This window comes from Trachemys scripta, chromosome 2 (genome assembly GCF_013100865.1).
Source record: "Trachemys scripta elegans isolate TJP31775 chromosome 2, CAS_Tse_1.0, whole genome shotgun sequence".
NCBI classification, from domain to species: domain Eukaryota; kingdom Metazoa; phylum Chordata; order Testudines; family Emydidae; genus Trachemys; species Trachemys scripta.
This window is the reverse complement of record NC_048299.1, coordinates 69,574,867-69,594,038: the sequence shown is the minus strand read 5'-3', so window position 1 is coordinate 69,594,038 and position 19,172 is coordinate 69,574,867. Positions and strand designations below refer to the sequence as shown.

The 19,172-nt window shown below is 47.3% G+C and overlaps 1 protein-coding gene across 1 annotated transcript in view; it reads left to right on the top strand.

Moving 5' to 3' along the window:
• NEK10 (NIMA related kinase 10) overlaps positions 1 to 19,172 on the top strand; it is a 167,902-nt gene that overhangs the window by 61,686 nt on the left and 87,044 nt on the right. Inside the window, exon 23 of the mRNA XM_034760809.1 lies at positions 11,062 to 11,137. Coding sequence (XP_034616700.1) covers positions 11,062 to 11,137 — 76 coding nt within the window. The remainder of the gene's footprint in view (positions 1 to 11,061; positions 11,138 to 19,172) is intronic.

Genomic DNA, 19,172 nt, shown 5'->3' with positions numbered 1-19,172 from the left:
CCACGCCCCAGCTCTCCAGCACAGCCAGCAGGCACCATCCTCTGCTGTTCTCAGACTTCAGCCCTCTCCAGTCTTCTCTGGCTTTGGCTCTCCATGGCTCAGGAAGGACAACCAGCTTGCCCCTCCACGGGTTCCCTAGCCCTCAGCCCTTTTCATTCTGTCAGCACTGGCTGGCTTTGACTCAGGAAGGTCAGAAAGCTAGTCCCTCTCCTGGTTCCTAGCTGTCTGCCCCTTTCAGCCTCCTGCCACTGTCTCTTCAGTTCAAAAAGGTCAGCCAGCTAGCCTCTCCAGTGGTTCCTAGCCCTCATTCCTTTTCAACCTCTCAGCATTGGCATTGACTCAGGCTTCCTGATAATTCCTCCCTCTTTCTAAGTAGAGCTTTCCCCAGAGACCTCCTTCAGTTTTCAGACTGACACTCACCAGAACTTCCTGATCCTTTATAGCCTCCAAGTGTTGCCCACCCTCTTAATTGGCCAATGGGAGCATTGCTCTGGCACAGGGACACTGGACCTGTTCCTTTTATTTTATGCCCCTGTGACAGAGCCACTACAAAGCCCTTCAGATTTGCTGCCTCTAAGAGAACGGATTCTATGGGGATTGCTGCAGGGTCGTGTCTTCCCTTGGGCCTGTCTACACTGCATCTGGGAGCGAGCCTCCCAACCCTGGTCTACAGGCTTGGGCTAGCGGTGCTTATGCTAGCGCTCTAAAAATAGCTGTGTAGACATTGCTTGGATGTTATGGATTGGCTTGCAAGCCCCTCCTCGTGGGAATAATCAATTCACCAGCACTTCATTTTACCTTCAACCTCATAGCAAACTAAACATTGTTTCTCTTGCTGCTGATCAAAAAAAGAGTAATTTCTCTTTCCCAGGAAGGAGATGAGGTAAGAAAATGGTGAGATGTTGGCACTGGGCTGTCCTAGTCAGACTGAGCTATTTTGCCACTTGTACTATCAATTTCCTTCCCTGCATGGTATACCAGAAGGGCCACCTAGGCCTTGGCTACACTTACCCGGTAGTTCGACGGCTGGAAATCGAACTTCTGGGTTCGACTTATCGCGTCTAGTCTGGACGTGATAAGTCGAACCCGGAAGTGCTCGCCGTCGACTGCGGTACTCCAGCTCGCCGAGAGGAGTACCGCGGAGTCGACGGGGGAGCCTGCCTGCCGCGTGTGGACCAAGGTAAGTTCGAACTAATTCGAACTAAGGTACTTCGAACTTCAGCTACGTTATTCACGTAGCTGAAGTTGCGTACCTTAGTTCGAATTAGGGGGGTAGTGTAGACCAAGCCCTAGATTCCTCTTACCTAGTGCTTCAAGTCAGCTCTGAGATCATGGGCCTGCACCATCAGAACTGGGACCAGACTTCATTTGAATCCAATCATGCATGGCCTATCTGGATGGCAAGATTACCGGGACCATGGACCTCCCCACTCCGAGCAAAACAAAAAGGATTATGAGTGCTACAGTGTCCAGGCATTTCTGCTCTCCTCTGTCTCCTTTAAAGGATACTTTCCAGCCTCCACTCTTGCCTCCCCTTTTCTTTGGTCCACCTGGCCTAGTGGTTACAGAGTCTTTCACTGAGATTTATAGATTCTAAGGCCAGAAGGGACCACTTATCATCTGGCCTGACCTCTTGTATAGCACAGGCCGTAGAACTTCCTCAAAAGAATTCCATTTGAAGTAGAGATATACAGTATGATTCTCTGGGGCCTTCCCTTCCCCATCTCCTCTTGTCATCTTTATTTTCCCTTATCTACATGGCCTCTGTCGTTGTTTTATCTGAATACTTCTTTACAGGTCTGTCGCATCTTACGCGCATTTAACATGCGCGATTTCAGCTTTATGCGGTCGGCAAAAACAAAAAAAAAGATAAAAATAACAATTTTAATACTGTACCTGTAGTGCGGGTGATTCCGCCCGCCATTCAACTCAATGTAATTTTGACTATACGCGGTTTTCGCTTTACGCGCTAACCGCGGAATGGAACCCCCGCGTAAGATGAGACTTGCCTGTACTTCTTCCCAGTCAGAAGGAGCAATACCTTGGTTGGTTTATAGAATGTTTTTCTGTGTTTGTGTCAGCAGATGTTGTGGGTGGATAGAAAATTTATTGCGGAAAGCTAAGTTGGAAATACAAGTTGTATATTTCATTCGGAAAGTGGTACGGTTTGTGCTCACTCGCATCTCTTGCAGGAGTGAGTTGTACAGTCTAGGTCTAGCTCCTGTTAAAGTTCTGTCTCAGTCTCTGCACTCATGAGCCTCCCTTTATTGGTTGACAATGTCATTGTTCTGGCAGAATGTAGCTGTTGGATGGCGTGGTTGTTTAGGAAGAGCAATTTCTCAGGTTTTTTCTTGGGGCTTTTAATATCAGGAGATTTTGAAGTCGACTCTGTATTAATTGGAGAACCAGTGCAGAGACTGGATTATTGAGCTGATGTAACACCGGTCCTATGCTAAGCAGAGGGGCTGCTGCAGTGTGGAGCTTTTTAAGGAATGTAGCGTCATTCCTAGATATGAATTACCAGAATCATGACTGAAGGTCTACGTCGGTTAACAATGGTTTGCTGACCTTTGTGGCTGGATCTGTACCCAATAGGATGGGAACAATTTTCTAGCCAGTTACAGATAGAAGTGGGCATTTTTTGTTGCCCTAGCTATTTTGGCATTCAATACCAGTTCAGGAATCCAAAGGCTGCAGACCAATTTAACAATCAGAGAGCAAATGCCCCTGATAGTTGTATGTATTACCGGGGAGGCAAGTTCCTTGAAGTTTTTCAGTATTGCCTGGGTTCAGTTTTCACCAATTGCTCTTCATCCAGGTACCTATTTTGGTTTGAGAAAGCTCTGAAGTAGTGTTTAGTTGATGTAAAGATGGTTGTTATCTGCTTACATTTCAGGCCATATGGTCTAATTAGCTTTCTTAATAGAAAAGGATAAGGCTTGTGAGATTATGCAGGTGAGGGTTCTCAAGGTGGGAGGAACAGTTGCTCATAATAACCTTCTGGGTTTGGTATGTGAATAAGAATTGGTGCCACATCAGGGTGTTTATTTTTAGCTGTTATAGCTTCTGGGAAGTGGAATAGGAGTATTTGATTATCATCATTATCAAGTGTACAGAGAGGCCCAGAAGGATCAGTATGGATGTACTTTTCTTGTTGTCTACAGGCAGTAGGAGGTTGTCCAACAGTAACAAATGGTTTCTCAGTACCATGCTCTGGCCTGAAGTCAGAGTGAGAGATAATCAGGATACTGTCAGCTAACAGGTGGCTTCCAAGTCTGTTTTTGCTAGAGTCTAGATTTCTGTGCTTAGAAAATTGAGATTAGATACTGGAAAATGGTTCGTGAGGTCTGATGGGAGGAAGTTCTGACCGACCACAAGGTATTTCCATCCGTGAGGTTCTCCATTGCTATCTTTAGGACTAGCAGGATGCACAGGACTTCAAGAATGTGGATACATCCAGATGAGCCAGCATCACCACTCCCTGTATGGGTCCTGCAGGGCTTTGTGGTGAGTGAGACACAGGTGGCCAGACTAACCAGCATCCCTGCTCTCTCATCCAGTTGGTCTTGAGTAGTGCCCAAGTAAATGAAGGGAGGCTTTGTGGACCACCCTTTCTCCCTTCCCTGATAGGGCCCTTGTGTGAAGCTAAGGTAGAAAGCAGAACTTCCAGACCATGTTACAGCTTGTTCTTTCCAAGATGCCTTGCAAGATGACCTCTTGTGACTGAGATGGAGTCCAGTTCCTGCTAAGACCTCCCTCTCTTAGCCATGAAGCTTGGGGAGAAGCTTGTCACCTGTGGTCTACAGAGAGCCTCCCACTTGCTGGCCTAGCTGTTCTATCCTGCCTCTGGCTCCTTGGCTTTGGCAGAAACAATTTGAGACTTGTCTACAGCTTGCTGGTGTAGGGGTTACTCAGCAGCATTTGGAACAGGTCATTATGTCTGTGATGCAGACTTTTGTCCCCAAATTCTTGTGACTTCAATCCATAAAGCAAGAAAAATAGCTGCCCTAACCCTAATGTGTACCATCCTGTAAAGCTAAAATAGATTAATTATTTTAGAACCGGGCTATCTATCTCACTTCCTGCTGTCCTTCTTTCAAGCAAAGGGCACTGAATTCACTGGATGTTGTAAGGGCTTAAAATTATTTCTCCATGGAATCTATCTTCTTTGAAGGGATCAAGAGGAGGGAAAGGGCATCTTGCTAGACTTCATTGAAACTAATTCAAATAGCTGTCAACATTGCAGAAGTCTCCTGCCTCATGGGGATTAATCAGCCTTGGGGTTAACTACTTGAGGAGTATCCACCTTATAGGCAAAAAAGGGATTTGTCACTTACCTTAGAGATCTGCCAGACAGCTACCTGGCACATTTGCTACATATCTTTTTCACACATTACCGAGTCAGTGTCATTGCAGCTTTGGACATTCTGTTCTCAGCTCAGTAATCCAAGAGTACCTAAACCTTGGATTTCTCATCAAAGGACCTTCTGGGGTGAGAAAGCTACTGCTAGGCGGAGCCCTGAGTATCAGACTGGGTAAAAGTCATCAGAAATTTGTCTAACCTATAAATGCATTTATGTGAGTGCCTCTCCTGTTATGGGACACCTCACCCAAGCCAACCATTTCTAACTATCATACATATTTTTGTTTCCATAATAGCATAAACAGATGCATCTGAAAAAGTAAGGTTTTTTACCCATGAAACCTTATGCCCAAATAAATCTGTTAGTCTTTAAGATGTCACCGGACTCCTTGTAGCATAAACAGAGTTGACACAAGAATGTTGGTGGGTGAGCTCTCACACGGTTACTAGGCTAGCTGTACCTGAGACCCCTCTGTCATGGTTCCCAGTGCACCCTCTCCCCCAGGTGACAGCTTTCCAGTCTTCGCCTCTTGAGGTGGAATCTCATGATTCTCCCACTCTAGGACTAGGTCCCCTGGCTACATTCCTTGATTTTTCAGCAGGCCTGCCTGTGTTCAGGGCTGTGACCAGAGGTTAGTGCACAGTGACCAGACAGCTGTTTCCAAAACAAAATATTGCTTATTTTAACAGTAGGAACAGAGCGGCACAGAAGAGAGCAAGATAATTTGAGCTTACTAAACAGCCCATATGCATGTCTTAGCTTACTGTTTCCCTGAGGAGACTGGACCTGACTTAGTCACACAGTCTTGCAGGGTCTGTTTCTCTTTCTCTCTTCTACAGGGCAGCAGCCCCTGACAACTGATCTTCCCTGTATAGAACATCACTTTGGAGAACCTGTGTCCTTTTGGTCTTTAGGTTCCAGGCATGACAGCTGTGTAACTCTTGGGTGCAAGTGGGATCTAGGTAGTTAATTGCTCAGCCTTCTGCTGTGTTTGTCAGGCAGTGGCTTATGTGCACCCATTGTCTGGCCTTATGGTTTTTTTTACCAACAGCCAGCTAGTAAATTGAGCCAAGCTATGCATTTAACTCCCAATAACCCAATATAGCTACCCAGTACCTGTCCCTTACAACAACTGGATAATCATATACAATATGTAGCATTCAGAGATTAATACAGAGAAACCCCACTTACTTACATGCTCACACTAAGAGTTGTGGTTTTGGTTCCAAAACTCCAGCCAGTGTGGATGATCCATCTTCTTGGAGATGAGTAGGGCCCAAATTTATGGTCCATTTTGGTCAATTTCACGGTCATTGGATTTTAAAATTTATAATTTTCATGATTTCAGCTATTTAAATGTGAAAGTTCGTGGTGTTGTAATTGTAGGGGTCCTGACCCGAAAAGGAGTTGTGGGGGGAATTGCAAAGTTGTTGTAGAGGGGGTTGTGGTACTGCTACCCATACTTTTGCGCTGCCGCTGGCGGCGGCACTGCATTCAGAGCTGGGCAGCTGGAGAGTGGCAGCTGCTGGCCAGCAGCAGCGCAGAAGTAAGGATGCCATTGCCACCTTTACTACTGCACTGCTGCTGGCAGAGTGCTGCCTTCAGAGCTGGGTGCCCAGCCAACAGCCGTCGCTCTCCGGCAGCCTAGCTCTGAAGGCAGCACAGAAGTAAAGGTGGCAATACCGTAATCCCCCTAAAATAACATTGCGACCCTCCTGCAACAACCTTTTGGGTCAGGACCCCCACTTTGAGAAACGTTGGTCTACCCCCGTGAAATCTGTATACCATAGGGTAAAAGCACCCAAAAGACCAGATTTCACAGGGGAAGACCAGATTTTATGGTCCGTGCCATGTTTTTCATGGACATGAATTTGGTAGGGCCCTAGAGATGAGGAAGAACAGCTGTTATTGCCATACAGGGTCCACTTTTGCAGAAGAGGGGAAAAAAGAGCAAAGCATAACACTAAAGTTTAACAGCTTTACACATGGCAGGGTCCAATCCTGCTTCAAGTTTCCCACCAGAACCGATGAATCAAGGATGATACAACTCATGATTCAACTTTTCGAAAACAAACCAAAACAAAAAATGATATTTATTGTCACAGTTGGAAGGAGAAAAAAGGAAAACAAAAGCCTTCATGAGGATGGGAGGAATCTTTCCAGAGTGCAAAATACCAAACTAGGGCGAGAAAAGTTTAAGTAACATGGATTTTAATTTTATGTTATTTGTGCATTTTATTGTTCTTCTTCGAGTGATTGCTCATATCAATTCCAGTTAGGTGTTTGCGCGCGCTGCATGCACGGATATCGGAAACTTTTACCCTAGCAGCTACCCGTCAGACCGGCTGGGGAGCCCACTGGAGTGGAGCTGATATGGTGCTATATATAAGCCCCTGCTGGCCCGATGCCCCTTCAGTTCCTTCTTACTGCCTGTGACGGTTGTTGGAACAGTGGTCTCTTGTCTTGTCAAGTGTTCCACTTATCCCTAGCATTCTCTCTTATCTTCATTGTAAATAGTTAGTAGCTGTTAATCTTTTCTTTATAGTGTTAAGTGTAGTTAGCTGTTAAAGGGCCGGTCCTATGAAAGACTGCCCTGCGGGAACCTGGGGCATGCCGTCTCAGGGCTTCAAGCCTTGCAAGTCTTGCAGCAGGCCCATGCCCACGGGTGACCTCCACGATTCCTGTCTCAGAATCTGGGGGAGGGCCATCAAGCAGATAAGTGCAAGATTTGTAAACCGTTCAAACCTTGAACACGTAAGAAGAGGGAGTTCCGTCTTAGGCAACTCCTCATGGAGTCGGCCCTGCGGCCCTCTCAAGACGCGGGCCAGAGAGCCTCGGTGTGGAGTGCCCCTCCGGCGGTACCAACTCCAGCACCGCAGAAGATCCCATACTCGTCTTGGGACCGGCATTCTCCCAGGCCACAAAAACGCCTGCCTCGGCACCGCTCCCATTCCCTGGTTGCTGCCAAGAAGCAAGCTGTGGGAGGACCTTCTCGTAGAATCGAGACAGTTGTCACGGCCCAACAGTGCAAGACCCTGGACAGACTGCTGATCAAGTCACCATGCCTCGATCTCTTCAGACCACCCCTCCACATGAGACGGTGCAAGTGGAAGAGATCATTCTTCCTTCCACGCCTGACACCTTCAAGCTGGCAAGAGGCCTTATAGAGATGATGGCTCCAGTGCCTCCGGCCCCGACAGCAGCCCCAATTTGGGTCCCGGTGCCATCCAAGCGCAAACCAGTGATGTTCCGGCTGTCAGCCTCCGGACCAGGATCTCAGTACCGCTCGGAGTCCCGGCGCCGTTCTGAGTCCCGGCACCGCCACAGGTCTCGGTCTGACTCATGGCACTGGTCTGTCTTGCGGCACTGGTCCCGCGGTCTCGAACCTCGGAGCCGCTCACACTCGAGGTAATTTTCAACTGCTCATTCATGGTCCCGCTCGAGGTCCAGATCTCGATCTGTGACCTCATGGCACTGCTCGGTCCAACGTGCTGCGGATTCCCGATCCCCAGGTCAGTGATCGCCATGCGGCACCGCTCTCCGGATCGACACCGCTCCCAGTCATGGCACTGCTCCATATCGTGGCACTGCTCTCCACTCCGGCACCGTTCAACATTGCGGCACCGCTCGCCAGCTCAGCAGTGCTCGCCATCGTGGCACCGCTCGCGGTCACGCTCAGCCTCACGGCGCCGATCACCGCATGACCCACACCTGCCAAGAGACTCGGTGCCTGTGTTGATCCACTCCCGCACCGCCCCTCCCTGGCCATCACGCTCTAGTTCTCCTTCAGGCAGGTCAGAGAGGGCATCTGGTGTCTCGGACATTCCTCACTCTGGCCCAGGAAGCCTAGATCAAGTCCCTCCAGCGACCCACTGGCAACCCCAGTGGCAGTTTTGGACACCCTGGGCATATCATCAAGCCCAGGGCACTCCCCCAGTTGCCCGGCCACCGTCTCGCTCGAGCAACAGGCCTCCTGAGGCAACCCTCCTACTGACACGGATCAAATTGTAGATCCAGCGCCTCCGACAGAGGCTACTCCAGCTCCCCAGGAGGAGCCACCCATGTCTGATCAGGATGTTCCAACCACACCTGTTCTGCTGGTGGAGTCATCTTCATCCTCCCCTGTCGAGGCTGTGGCTGGCACATCCACCTCTGGACCTACTCCCTATGGATTTTAGGGTCCTCCAGGAGCTGTTGAGGCAAGTGGCCCTCAATATGAACCTCCAAATTGAGGAGGTTGTGGAGGATGAGGACCCCATGGTGGACATTCTAGGCCCAGAAGGGCCCTCCAGGGTGGCCCTTCCCATGAACAAAACTATACAAAACAATGCGAAGACCCTCTGGCAGACCCTGGCCTCCATTACCCCCATAGCTAAGGGAGTGGAATGGAAGTACTTTGTTCCCACAAGGGGTTATGAATACCTGTTTACCCACCCTGCCCCATGTTTTGCTGGTGGTGGATGCGGTAAATGCCAGGGAGAGACAGGGCCAGCAGGGGTGTGCTCCCAAATCAAAAGAAGTGAAACGGCTGGACCTTTTTGGGAGAAAGGTTTATTCCACTGGGGGTCTCTCGCTGCGTATCGCTAACCAGCTGGCGATCCTCAGCAGGTACAATTTTAATTGTTGGTCTGCGGCCCTTAAGTTCCAAGATCTTCTCCCAGCAGAGGCTCGTACGGAACTGGGGGCTGTTGCTGAGGAGGGTAAGCTGGTTGCTAGGACTTTCCTCCAGGGTTCCCTCGATGCGACGGACGCGGCTGCGCGTATCCTGGTGTCAGGAATCGCTATGCAGCGGAATGCCTGGCTTCAGTCCTCCGCCTCCCGCCTGAAGTCCAGCATACCATACAGGACCTCCCTTTCAATGGCCAGGGCTCGTTTGCAGATCAAACTGACTCCCGCCTGCATACTTTAAAGGATACCAGAAATACCATTAAGTCCTTGGGTATGCATACCCTGGTTACCCAGAGGAAGCCCTTTAGGCCACAGATCACGAATATCATCGTGGATCACTGGGTGCATTCGTGCTTGCTACAACCTGGCAAACGTCCCTCCGCCTGCTGTTACGGCTCACTCCACGAGAGCTCAGGCGTCATCAGCTGCCTTTCTGGCACACATTCCTCTCCAGGAAATCTGCAGGGCTGCCACGTGGGCCTCGGTTCATGCCTTCACGTCCCACTATGCCATCGTCCAGCACTCTCAGGATGATGCAGCCTTTGGCAGAGCGATCCTTCAATCTGCGGTTCCTGGACTCCGACCTCACCTCTGAGGTAAGGCTTGGGAGTCACCTAACTGGAATTGATATGAGCAATCACTCGAAGAAGAAAAAATGTTTACTTACCTTTCTGTAACTGTTGTTCTTCAAGATGTGTTGCTCATATCTATTCCATTCCACCCTCCCCCCTTACCCTCTGTCGGAGTAGCCAGCAAGAAGGAACTGAAGGGGGGTCGGGCTGGCTGGGGCTCATATAGATCGCCATTTCGGTGCCACTCCAGGGGGCTCCACAGCCGGCCCGACGGGTAGCTGCTAGGGTAGAAGTTTCCGACATCCATGCACGCGGCGCGCACACACACCTAACTGGAATAGATATGGTAAGTAACCATTTTTTATTAGAATAGCCAAAAATTAAATATGTAAATAATGGGGAACAATGAAGGGCAAAATGCTGGAACAGGAACTAAAATGTAAGCCAACCTTACTTTGGCCCTGATCCTACTTAGACTTAAGCACATGCTTAACTTTAATGCTCTTTGGGACTCCTCACCTGCTTAAAGCTAAGCACGTGCAAAAAGTCTTTGTAGGATACGGGCCTCAATATATACAAATATTTTAAACAATATTAAGATTATTTACCATTTTAAGTCTTCCAAATTATTAAAATAATAGAAAATTCTGAACTTTGGTTAGTAGACCACTGTTAATGGAGGTGTATTGATGCTTTTTGTGATTTGGTTTAGCGAAGAGCAGTTAAGTCTTATAAATGCTGTTGTATCACAATAGTTCTATAGCTTTTGACTAATGAGATTGTAAATTTATGATGTGGAACTTCGGTGAGAAAGTAGGGATTCTTAATGATGTATGTGTCTTGATTGTTTGAACGACATACACTTGATAATTTCACAGTGGCTATGGGTATTTGAATAACTATATGACAACATTAAATCAACAATTTTTGTCGTGATAAGACTAAAGTTTCCTCATCATTGGCGTCTGAAAAATTTTGTGCTTCAGCTGCTGCTGAATCATTTATTATGGTTTAGAATAAAGCAAGAGTTGCTAAATAATTGCCTCCATTGTTAATTTATTTTTCTAGGCATTTATCTACTGGTGCTTTTTCATATACTTTATTAGATTATTTTAATATATATTTCATGTTCATAGCAACTGAATGGGACACTGATGGAAATCTGAAAAAATGGGAATTGGTATTACATTTTGCATCAGCAGTCACCAGAAATATTTTTCTGATTTTTTTTAATCTGGTATATCTGATTAAAATGTGTGTCATTAATTAGTGGAGAGATAGGTGTGGAAGATCAGCAGATGGTATGGTACATTGCAGCAAAGTGTAAAAGAGAAAAAACTTTCCAGCTGTTTGAAGGTACATTAATTGTCACCCTAACACGCAAAATTTAAGGAGCTATGCCTGTCCCAGGAAAATTTTAATTACTGTAAATCTTTTTTTTTTTTTCTGTATTGTAGCTGACTTTGGTCTTGCAAAGCAGAAGCAAGAAAACAGCAAACTCACATCAGTTGTGGGAACTATTCTCTACTCCTGGTAAGAATAAAATATTTATAGAACCTTCAAGTACAATGACTTCTGTCTCCATGGTTATTTTTCTTTGACTGAAATATGAAAGAAGTTTTTGAATGGAACAATGTATGCTCACACAATGGAATTTGGTTTTAGTGATTGTGACGTGTAGTGATCAGTTACATTATACAGATACAAAAGTTATGTTCCAAAAGGCACTTCCAGTTGGTGCTGATGGATTTGATTTATGCTGATAAGTCAGCATTTGGTTGTAAGATCAGCTTGGAAGTTGTTGTAAATGTTTCTTTGATCCTTTCAAAGATAGGTAAGAACGACACACCTTTTAGTTGGCCACTCAGTTGCATGTAAATAGTGGCATAGCATGTGGGAGTACCACTTTGAGCTAATTACTTTGATTGGCATTAAAATAATTAGTAGAACTTGGTCTCTCATTGCACGATGGAAATTTTTGCTTCACTGCATGTGTGCATTTGGGAACTTCAGTGTTTGATAGACTGGTTGTAGTGATCCCCCTTTGGTTATGATCAAAACATGGATTACCCTTGTCAGTCCCTATAGTGGGATTCTATTGTATTTCACACTAGGATATCTTGACATTTAGAGATTAAGAAGCCAATTGAAAATTCTTTTCTTCATGTTTTCTTAGCTGTATGATTATCAGTAATTTCACAGTTTTGCTATAAATGTGTGAATGACAACTCTAAAAGTTTGTTGCCTTAGTCAATGCATTCTCTCTGACAAATGAGCTGCTGTTTCTTTTGGCATCTCTATTTGAGGACAAATCAAAATGAGGAAACATTTTATGTTACATTATAACACCAATCAGATTACCGAAATTTCAACAAGATTATGTTGCCTTACTGACTAGCATTTTAATATCTCCAGCTAATGGAATGGTGAGTGGATCCTGTCCAAAAGGTTCAACTCAAAATGTGAAGAGTACATGTAACTGAGATGATTAGATGCACGTCAAATACTTCCTAACAGAAGTAAATGCTTGCAATGCAGAGTATTAAAAGATTTTTCTGTTTCATGATTTACATCACAAATCACAAATATACCCATTCTCAAAAGCTGTTGTATTTTGAACAAAAGTGAGCAGGTTTCAGTGTCATTCTATGTTACAGAAGATATTACAGAAAGCACAGACCCAGTTTTCAGCTAGTAGTAGTTGACGTGCTGTGGACTGATTCCCAAGGCTGCCAATTAAGTTAGGAATTGCTGCTGATATTGCTAGAAAAGCGAGCATCAAGAATTAGTTAAAGAATTGTTCATCTTCCTAGTATTGGTATTTTATTTCTGGGTTGGAGATTCCATAAATTGTGTTTTACAGTCTGACTTCTGAGCAAAACTCTACTAAGATTTGTCTAGCTCATTTCCTTATATTTTTTATTAATGAAATATGTTTATAGTAACTGGAGTGGAAACTTTGCACTTTCCAAACATTCCGTATTCCCAGACTGACCTATTTTAGCTTTGTTGCAATACCCTTTTGGTGTAGACCCCGCTATTCGCTCACTTGTGACCTGAGGCTCATGCAGCCAACTTCCTTAATGTCAGAAATTGGTTTCCTTCCCTTGGGAACTTCCAGCAAATCTTATTACAACTAGTGTAAATAAAGCAAAGTTTATTTGACACAGGAAATAAACAAAATAAAACGGGGGGTAAATGACAAATAAGCAGGATATAAATACTGCACACTGTAAGTTCTGAAGTCTAACGCTATGATACTCTTAGCTACCTCTATCAGACCTTTTCAGGTATGTTTACATTGCAATAAAACATCCGCAGCTGGCCTGTGTCAGCTGATTAGGACTCGGATTGTGGGGCTTTAAAATTGCAGTGTAAACATTTGGGCTTGGGCTGGAGCCTGGGCTCTGGCACCCTGGGACATGGGCGGCTGGTTTGTATAATTTTTGGTGGTGCCCAAGTGGATCCGTCCCATCCATAGGACGGACTGGAGCAACTACCCCAGGCCCTGTGCTTTGGGGGGCCCTGATCTTCAGGGGGACGTAGGGTCCAGGGTGGCCTGGGGGGTTAGCGGGGTACCTGGCGCTGACAGCAGTGAGCAACCCTGCTCCACCCCACCTCTTCCCACCCCGCCCCCACTCCACCTCTTCCCTGAAGCCCCTGCCCCTGAGCAATGCCGGGAGCTGGCGAGGTGGAGCGGAGTGGGCTGGGGCCAGGTCACTCACTGGTGCCAGCGCCAGGCCCCCCGCTAACTCCCTAGGCTGCCCTGGACCCCGTGACCCCCTGAAGCACAAGGTAGGGGTAGGCACCACCATGTTGTGCGACGAACACTTGGCAAAATTACTGGACTTAGTGACGGACAATGGGGGTAGGTGGGTATTATGTCATTCAATCATTCAACCCATAAAATAGCACACATTTTGCCAAACTGAAAAAAAACCGAAACAGTAACCTAGCTAATAATAATAACAATAATAATAATAATTTCAACTCATATAATTAATGAAAAATGTGTGTATACTGTATATGAGATTATATGAGAAATGAAAATGAGCTTGCTTTGGAATTTTACAAGGCACTTATATCATTTAAACACATTTGGTACCTTGAGTAATTATAACACTTCTTGCAAATCGCATAAATAGGGAACCCATGGTCCCCTTCCCTCACCCCATTGCAAAGGCACAGAGGTTATTGCTGGCTGCCCTAGGGCTGCAGAAAACCATATGGGCAATACATATGGAAAGAAGAGGATCAGTTTATACAGAGGACTGAAGGGGACTCCCATAGTGCATTAATTAACACTTAATAAGTACCTCAGAATTAAATACATTACAGAGATAAGAACCTGTAATGACAGACTTTACTTCATGAGAAGCTCCAGAGAAAGAAGACGCAGAGGGAGTAATGGTAGGGGCAATCCTAGGGAGACCAAAGGGGCTGGTAGAGGGAGCAGACAGAGAACAATGGTAGAGGCAGAGTCACTGCAGGGTTGATCCAGTCTTCTGCCTCTCCCCTGTGGGTGGAAACACTGATCACTATCACTATAGGAAGGAACAATAGAAAGGAATGCCCAGAAGAATGAATAACTTGAAGACAATTTCCTGAAGGGACCCTTCCCCTTGCAGAGCTTTTCTGGCTCCAACATTTACATTTCTATACAGGGTGGTTTGGCTCACAGAAATAAAAATCTGCACATCTTCCATGTGTTTTTGGACCAATGGAAAAAAATAGGTACAATTCAAGTGACTTTTAAAATTGCCTATGAAACTGAGTTAACAAAATAAATGAGCTTATGAACAACCAGAAAATATACTGTACTTCTCAAGTGAAAAACCAATAAATGGACTTCTTGGCAAAGAAATTGTAAGTTTTCTTACATGAAAAGCCACAAACTGTCTGGAAAGGAAGAGTAAACTGAATTACTTGCCTCAGTGAAATTAAATATCCAGAGAATTGCTGGGCCTGTGATGATGATGACTGGGGCTTGCTCACCTGTGGCTCCCACTCCTCGTGCTGTGGAGGCACGGCCAGGCAGGTCTGCATCTGCAAGCGGGCCCCCTCCCTCAGGTGCAGCTCCCATTGGCCCTGCTGGTCAATAGACTGGGAGCCTCCTGGCCAATGGAATGGGCTGGGCTGGGCTGGGCAGAAGGCAAAGGGGGAGATTGTAGGGAGCTTTGGAGCAGGGGAGGCAGTGGGGGAAGGGAGTTGTCTGGCACAAAGGCGAGGCTCTCTGGAGAGGGGTGACGGGGCACAGGGGTCATTGGGGTCTCTCAGGGGGGCAGAGGGCTGTGTGGGTCTCTGTGGGGCAGGGGGGAGGGATGGATGGAGCCAGCTGCAGCCCGGGTCTGCTCTGCGGGGGGTGTTGCTATAGTCCCCTCAGGAAGCCCCCTCTGTCCTGTGTATTTTATGCCAGCCCCGGGGTGCCCATTGCTGCTCCTTTCCCCGCCCACGGCTCCATCTGTCTGCCCCCACAATCTCCAGCTGTGTCTGTGTGTCTATCTAGGGTTACCATATTTCAACACTGAAAAAAGGACACTCCACAGGGGCCTGGCCCTGCCCCAACTCCGCCCCTTCCCAGCCCCGCCCCAATCCTGCCCCTGCCCCAACTCTGCCCCTTCCTCTGAGCACCCTGCATTCCCCCTCCTCCCTCCCGCTCTGATCTTGGTTGGGGGTTGCTAAGTGCTTCCCTGCAGCTCCTCCGCCCCTGCAGCCTCTGTGACCCCTGCTCCCCACTCACCCTGCAGCCTCTGCGCCCCCCGCCTGCCCTGCCCGTGCGCCCCCTGCCCCTGCAGCCTCTCTGACCCCTGCTCCTCACTCGCCCTGCAGCCCCTGCACCCCACTGCCCCTGCAGCCTCTGTGACCCCTGCCCCCCACTCGCCCTGCAGCCTCTGCGCCCCCCGCCTGCCCTGCCCCTGCGCCCCCCTGCAGCCTCTGTGACCCCTGCTCTTCACTCACCCTGCAGCCTCTCTGACCCCTGCTCCCTACTTGCCCTGCAGTCCCTGCACCCCCCTGCCCCTGCAGCCTCTGTGACCCGTGCTCCCCACTCGCCCTGCAGCCCCTGCACCCCCCCTGCCCCTGCAGCCTCTGTGACCCCTGCTCCCCACTCGCCCTGCAGCCCCTGCATCCCCCTGCCCCTGCAGCCTCTATGCCCCCGCCTGCCCTGCTCACCCGGCAGCCTCTGCCTGCTGGGGGATTTAGATGCTCAGCAGCGTGGGTCCCTGCAGCCCCGGCCGCAGCTTCCTTCCTGCCGCCGAGCACGTTCCCTGGCCTGTCTGTCCCCGCTGGAAACAGCTCCCGCGGCACCGGATTCCAAGCTGCGCAGGGCAACGGGGCCACAGGAAGGGTCCCCCAGTGGCCGGGGGTCCCCGCCCGCGAGGGAAGCCGCCCGCCCTCCCCCCCCCCGTTCCCCGCCTGAGCATTGTAGCTGGGGCAACTGGGCTGCGCTGCGGACCCATCGTGCTGGGCGGCCCCTGGCTTATGCCTCCTTATTTCCCCGGACATGTCCGGCTCTTTGGAAATTCCCCCCGGACGGGGATTTGAGCATCAAAAAGCCGGACATGTCCAGGGAAATCCGGACGTATGGTAACCCTATGTCTGTCTGTCCCCACAACCCAGCTCACCAGCTGTGGCTGTGTGTCTCTGTCTGACAGGGACAGACTCCTGCTGCTCGCTCTCTGCCCAGGGCTGAGAGCCACTGCCTGGGGCTCCCTCCCCATCCCTGCTGTGGAGGCGTGGCCAGGCAGCTCTGGCATCATCCCTCAGCTCCCATTGGCTGGGGTTCCTGGCCAATGGGCTGTGAGCTGGGTCAGCGCTGGGGCCTCTCCGCAGCACGCAGGGGCTCCAGGGACAGGGGAGCTGCCCCCGAGGTGAGTATGCCCCACGTTGCCAACCCATGGCGCGGGGACCCCCAAAGCACGGGGTCTGGGGCCCAAACATTGGTGGAGCTTGGCCCATCTTCAGGAATATTAGTGGAGCATGGGCACCACGGGCCCATATAACTCGCCGCCTATGCCCTGGGAGGCTTGTTGGCTGCTGTTGACTTCAGTCCTTGTTACCACTTTGACTTGTGAATCTTTTTGCAGCAGTAATGGTAGTTGAGATTCATTCTTCAGAAACCCCCAAATTTAAAATGGCATCCAGGAGTGAGTCCCTGTGACTGATTTTAAACATCATTAAACATTCAGGTCCATATCCTGAACTCCAGTACAGTTGGTGTGTGTGTGTTGTGGATGAGCAACTGGAAAACTTGCTTAGCTGGTTACCCCAAAATTCCCTAAGAATGGAAGAATCTATGATTGATGTTGGGCTGGTATAGCTGGCTCTACGCCAGTTCTTTCCATCTCTTGTAGAAGGCATGTAGGGTCATGGCTGGACAAACGAGGTGTTGCTGAAGAGCTACAGGGCTCCAGCAATCCAGTTTCTGGAACAGCCTGTTTGGGGCAGTTGCAGCCAGTCACAAGTTAGAGCAGTTCTTAGGCTGCTCTAATTTGTGCCTGGGACCAAACCCCCGGGTGTCTCCAGGATCATTGAGGTATAATGGTGTACAGCTGCCTTCAGCCTTTCCTTTCCTTTCCTCTCCTCTCCCAAACATAGCTGAGTTAGATCTGTCAATTGGGCCTTTAACAATTCATCTTAAATTCCTATTTGAGCATCCTCTGGGAGTTTCTGTTTAATCATTTGAAGGTTTAAAGATATTGCATTTAGTTTTAAAATACTGATTGTACCTATATTTTTATGCCTGTCCCTCCTCACCTTGATACCCCCCAACACAAATCAGTGTTTAGACTCTGGTGGTCCTCTCCCATCTGGATCTTAGAAAGAGGCAGCAGGGTGAACATCCACTTTCCTATTGCAGAGTCCCAGCATGTGGTCTTCTGTGACACCACTTGTCAGCTCCTCTTCTGCTCTTCACCAGAAATCATTGCTGCAATGGTCTTTGCCTTGTCTTCAATCAGGAAGAGAAGGCAGGAACTGGTGACCGCTATCTTCATACTGAAGCAGTGTAGTGGAGTTATATAATAATCCCGTTTAAAAGGGCATTGAACTCTTTACAATGCTGGGGTTACGTATGAATGTACAATAGGTTTATATGGAAACCTATCCATGAGGAACTAGATGAACTCCTCAAGTTATTTCACATAAGTCATTAAACAATACTCCTATCCTAAAGACTCTATCAGTACTAGGACTGGATTGTTTTTAATGACTTATAAGAAAGGTGAAAGGCTATAATATAATCAGAATGCTGGCAATGCATATAGCAGCAGCAGCATCAGTATAGTCCCCACAGAAAAAGAGAAAGAGGGAAGAGAAATACAGCAGTGTCATTTGAGAGTGGCAGAAATTGCTTTCTTCTGAATTGGTAGGATAATAGTTTTGGGTAGTTTAAAATACAAGGCACTTCTAGGACAAATACAGTACAGAAACAAATTAATAAATGTCAAAATAAGTTGTATCTGATGCAAATTTGTTAAATATGGTTTATATGTAGCAGCTGAGGTGATATGAAAAACATACTGCTATATGTATGCATGTTTGTATTCAGGTCTGACCTGCGAGAGGAAGTACTGGATCAGTTTGCTCGGGGAATTGTAAAAGCACTTTTTTTAGCATCATGAAACAACAGCAGACATTGTTTTATACGTGACCCTATGTGTAGAGAGTGAGGCTTATATAATTATGTTCTGTAATTGTTATGTTTTTCTATTCTGGTTCTTTGAACAATCATGCTAATTAAATTCGTTATGTGCTTGAATTCAAATCTCCAGCCATATGTATGTTTTGAATACAAAATATATTAAACTAACGTGCTTGTATTTAATGTATTAAAAATTGAGGAACTGGATGCCTTTGAGGACTGATAATGAGCTATGGAGCTTTTCACGAGACTAAGTTACCAGAAACAATCTGGCCCAAGTTAATACTGACCGAATCTATTTTATCTGTATCTCTTGAAGGCATTCCTAGAAGAGGTGATAAAAACTGAATGGGTATGGAAAAAGATCTTTCCTTTCCTATATGCTTGCCGTCTCTCTTTTTCAAACACACACACACACACACACACACACATTGATCTTATGATGGCGGCAAATCAAGTATAGACCAGTAGGCCTCAACATAAGACACAACATGTATGTCTTAATCATGGATTTGATAGCTACTTTTGACCACCAGATCTGCATATGAAAAGACAAGATGACATCTGGGCAGAAATTGAAATAGGTTCTGATGTTATGATTGAATGTAGAGATCCTGTACCTTTCAGTGAGGCTTTATTGGTATGGCAATCTGTATAAATGTTGCCAAACTGACAAAGAGATAGGCCTCTCAGATACCTGTCAAAGGTAGATAAGGTCTGCCTCTGATAAGGCCACACTCCATCTTTGGGGTTTTAACCCTATGTGCATTTGTCATTACTGTCTATTCCTGATCTGTTGGCAAGTTGATACGCTCTGTCATCTCCTTCCTTTTAGCCAGCAACAAACATTTTTTCCTTATCAGCTTTTGATGAGACATCTTTTATGATTCCTGATGATTCGAGGAAATGCCTTTCTCGCTCTCCCTC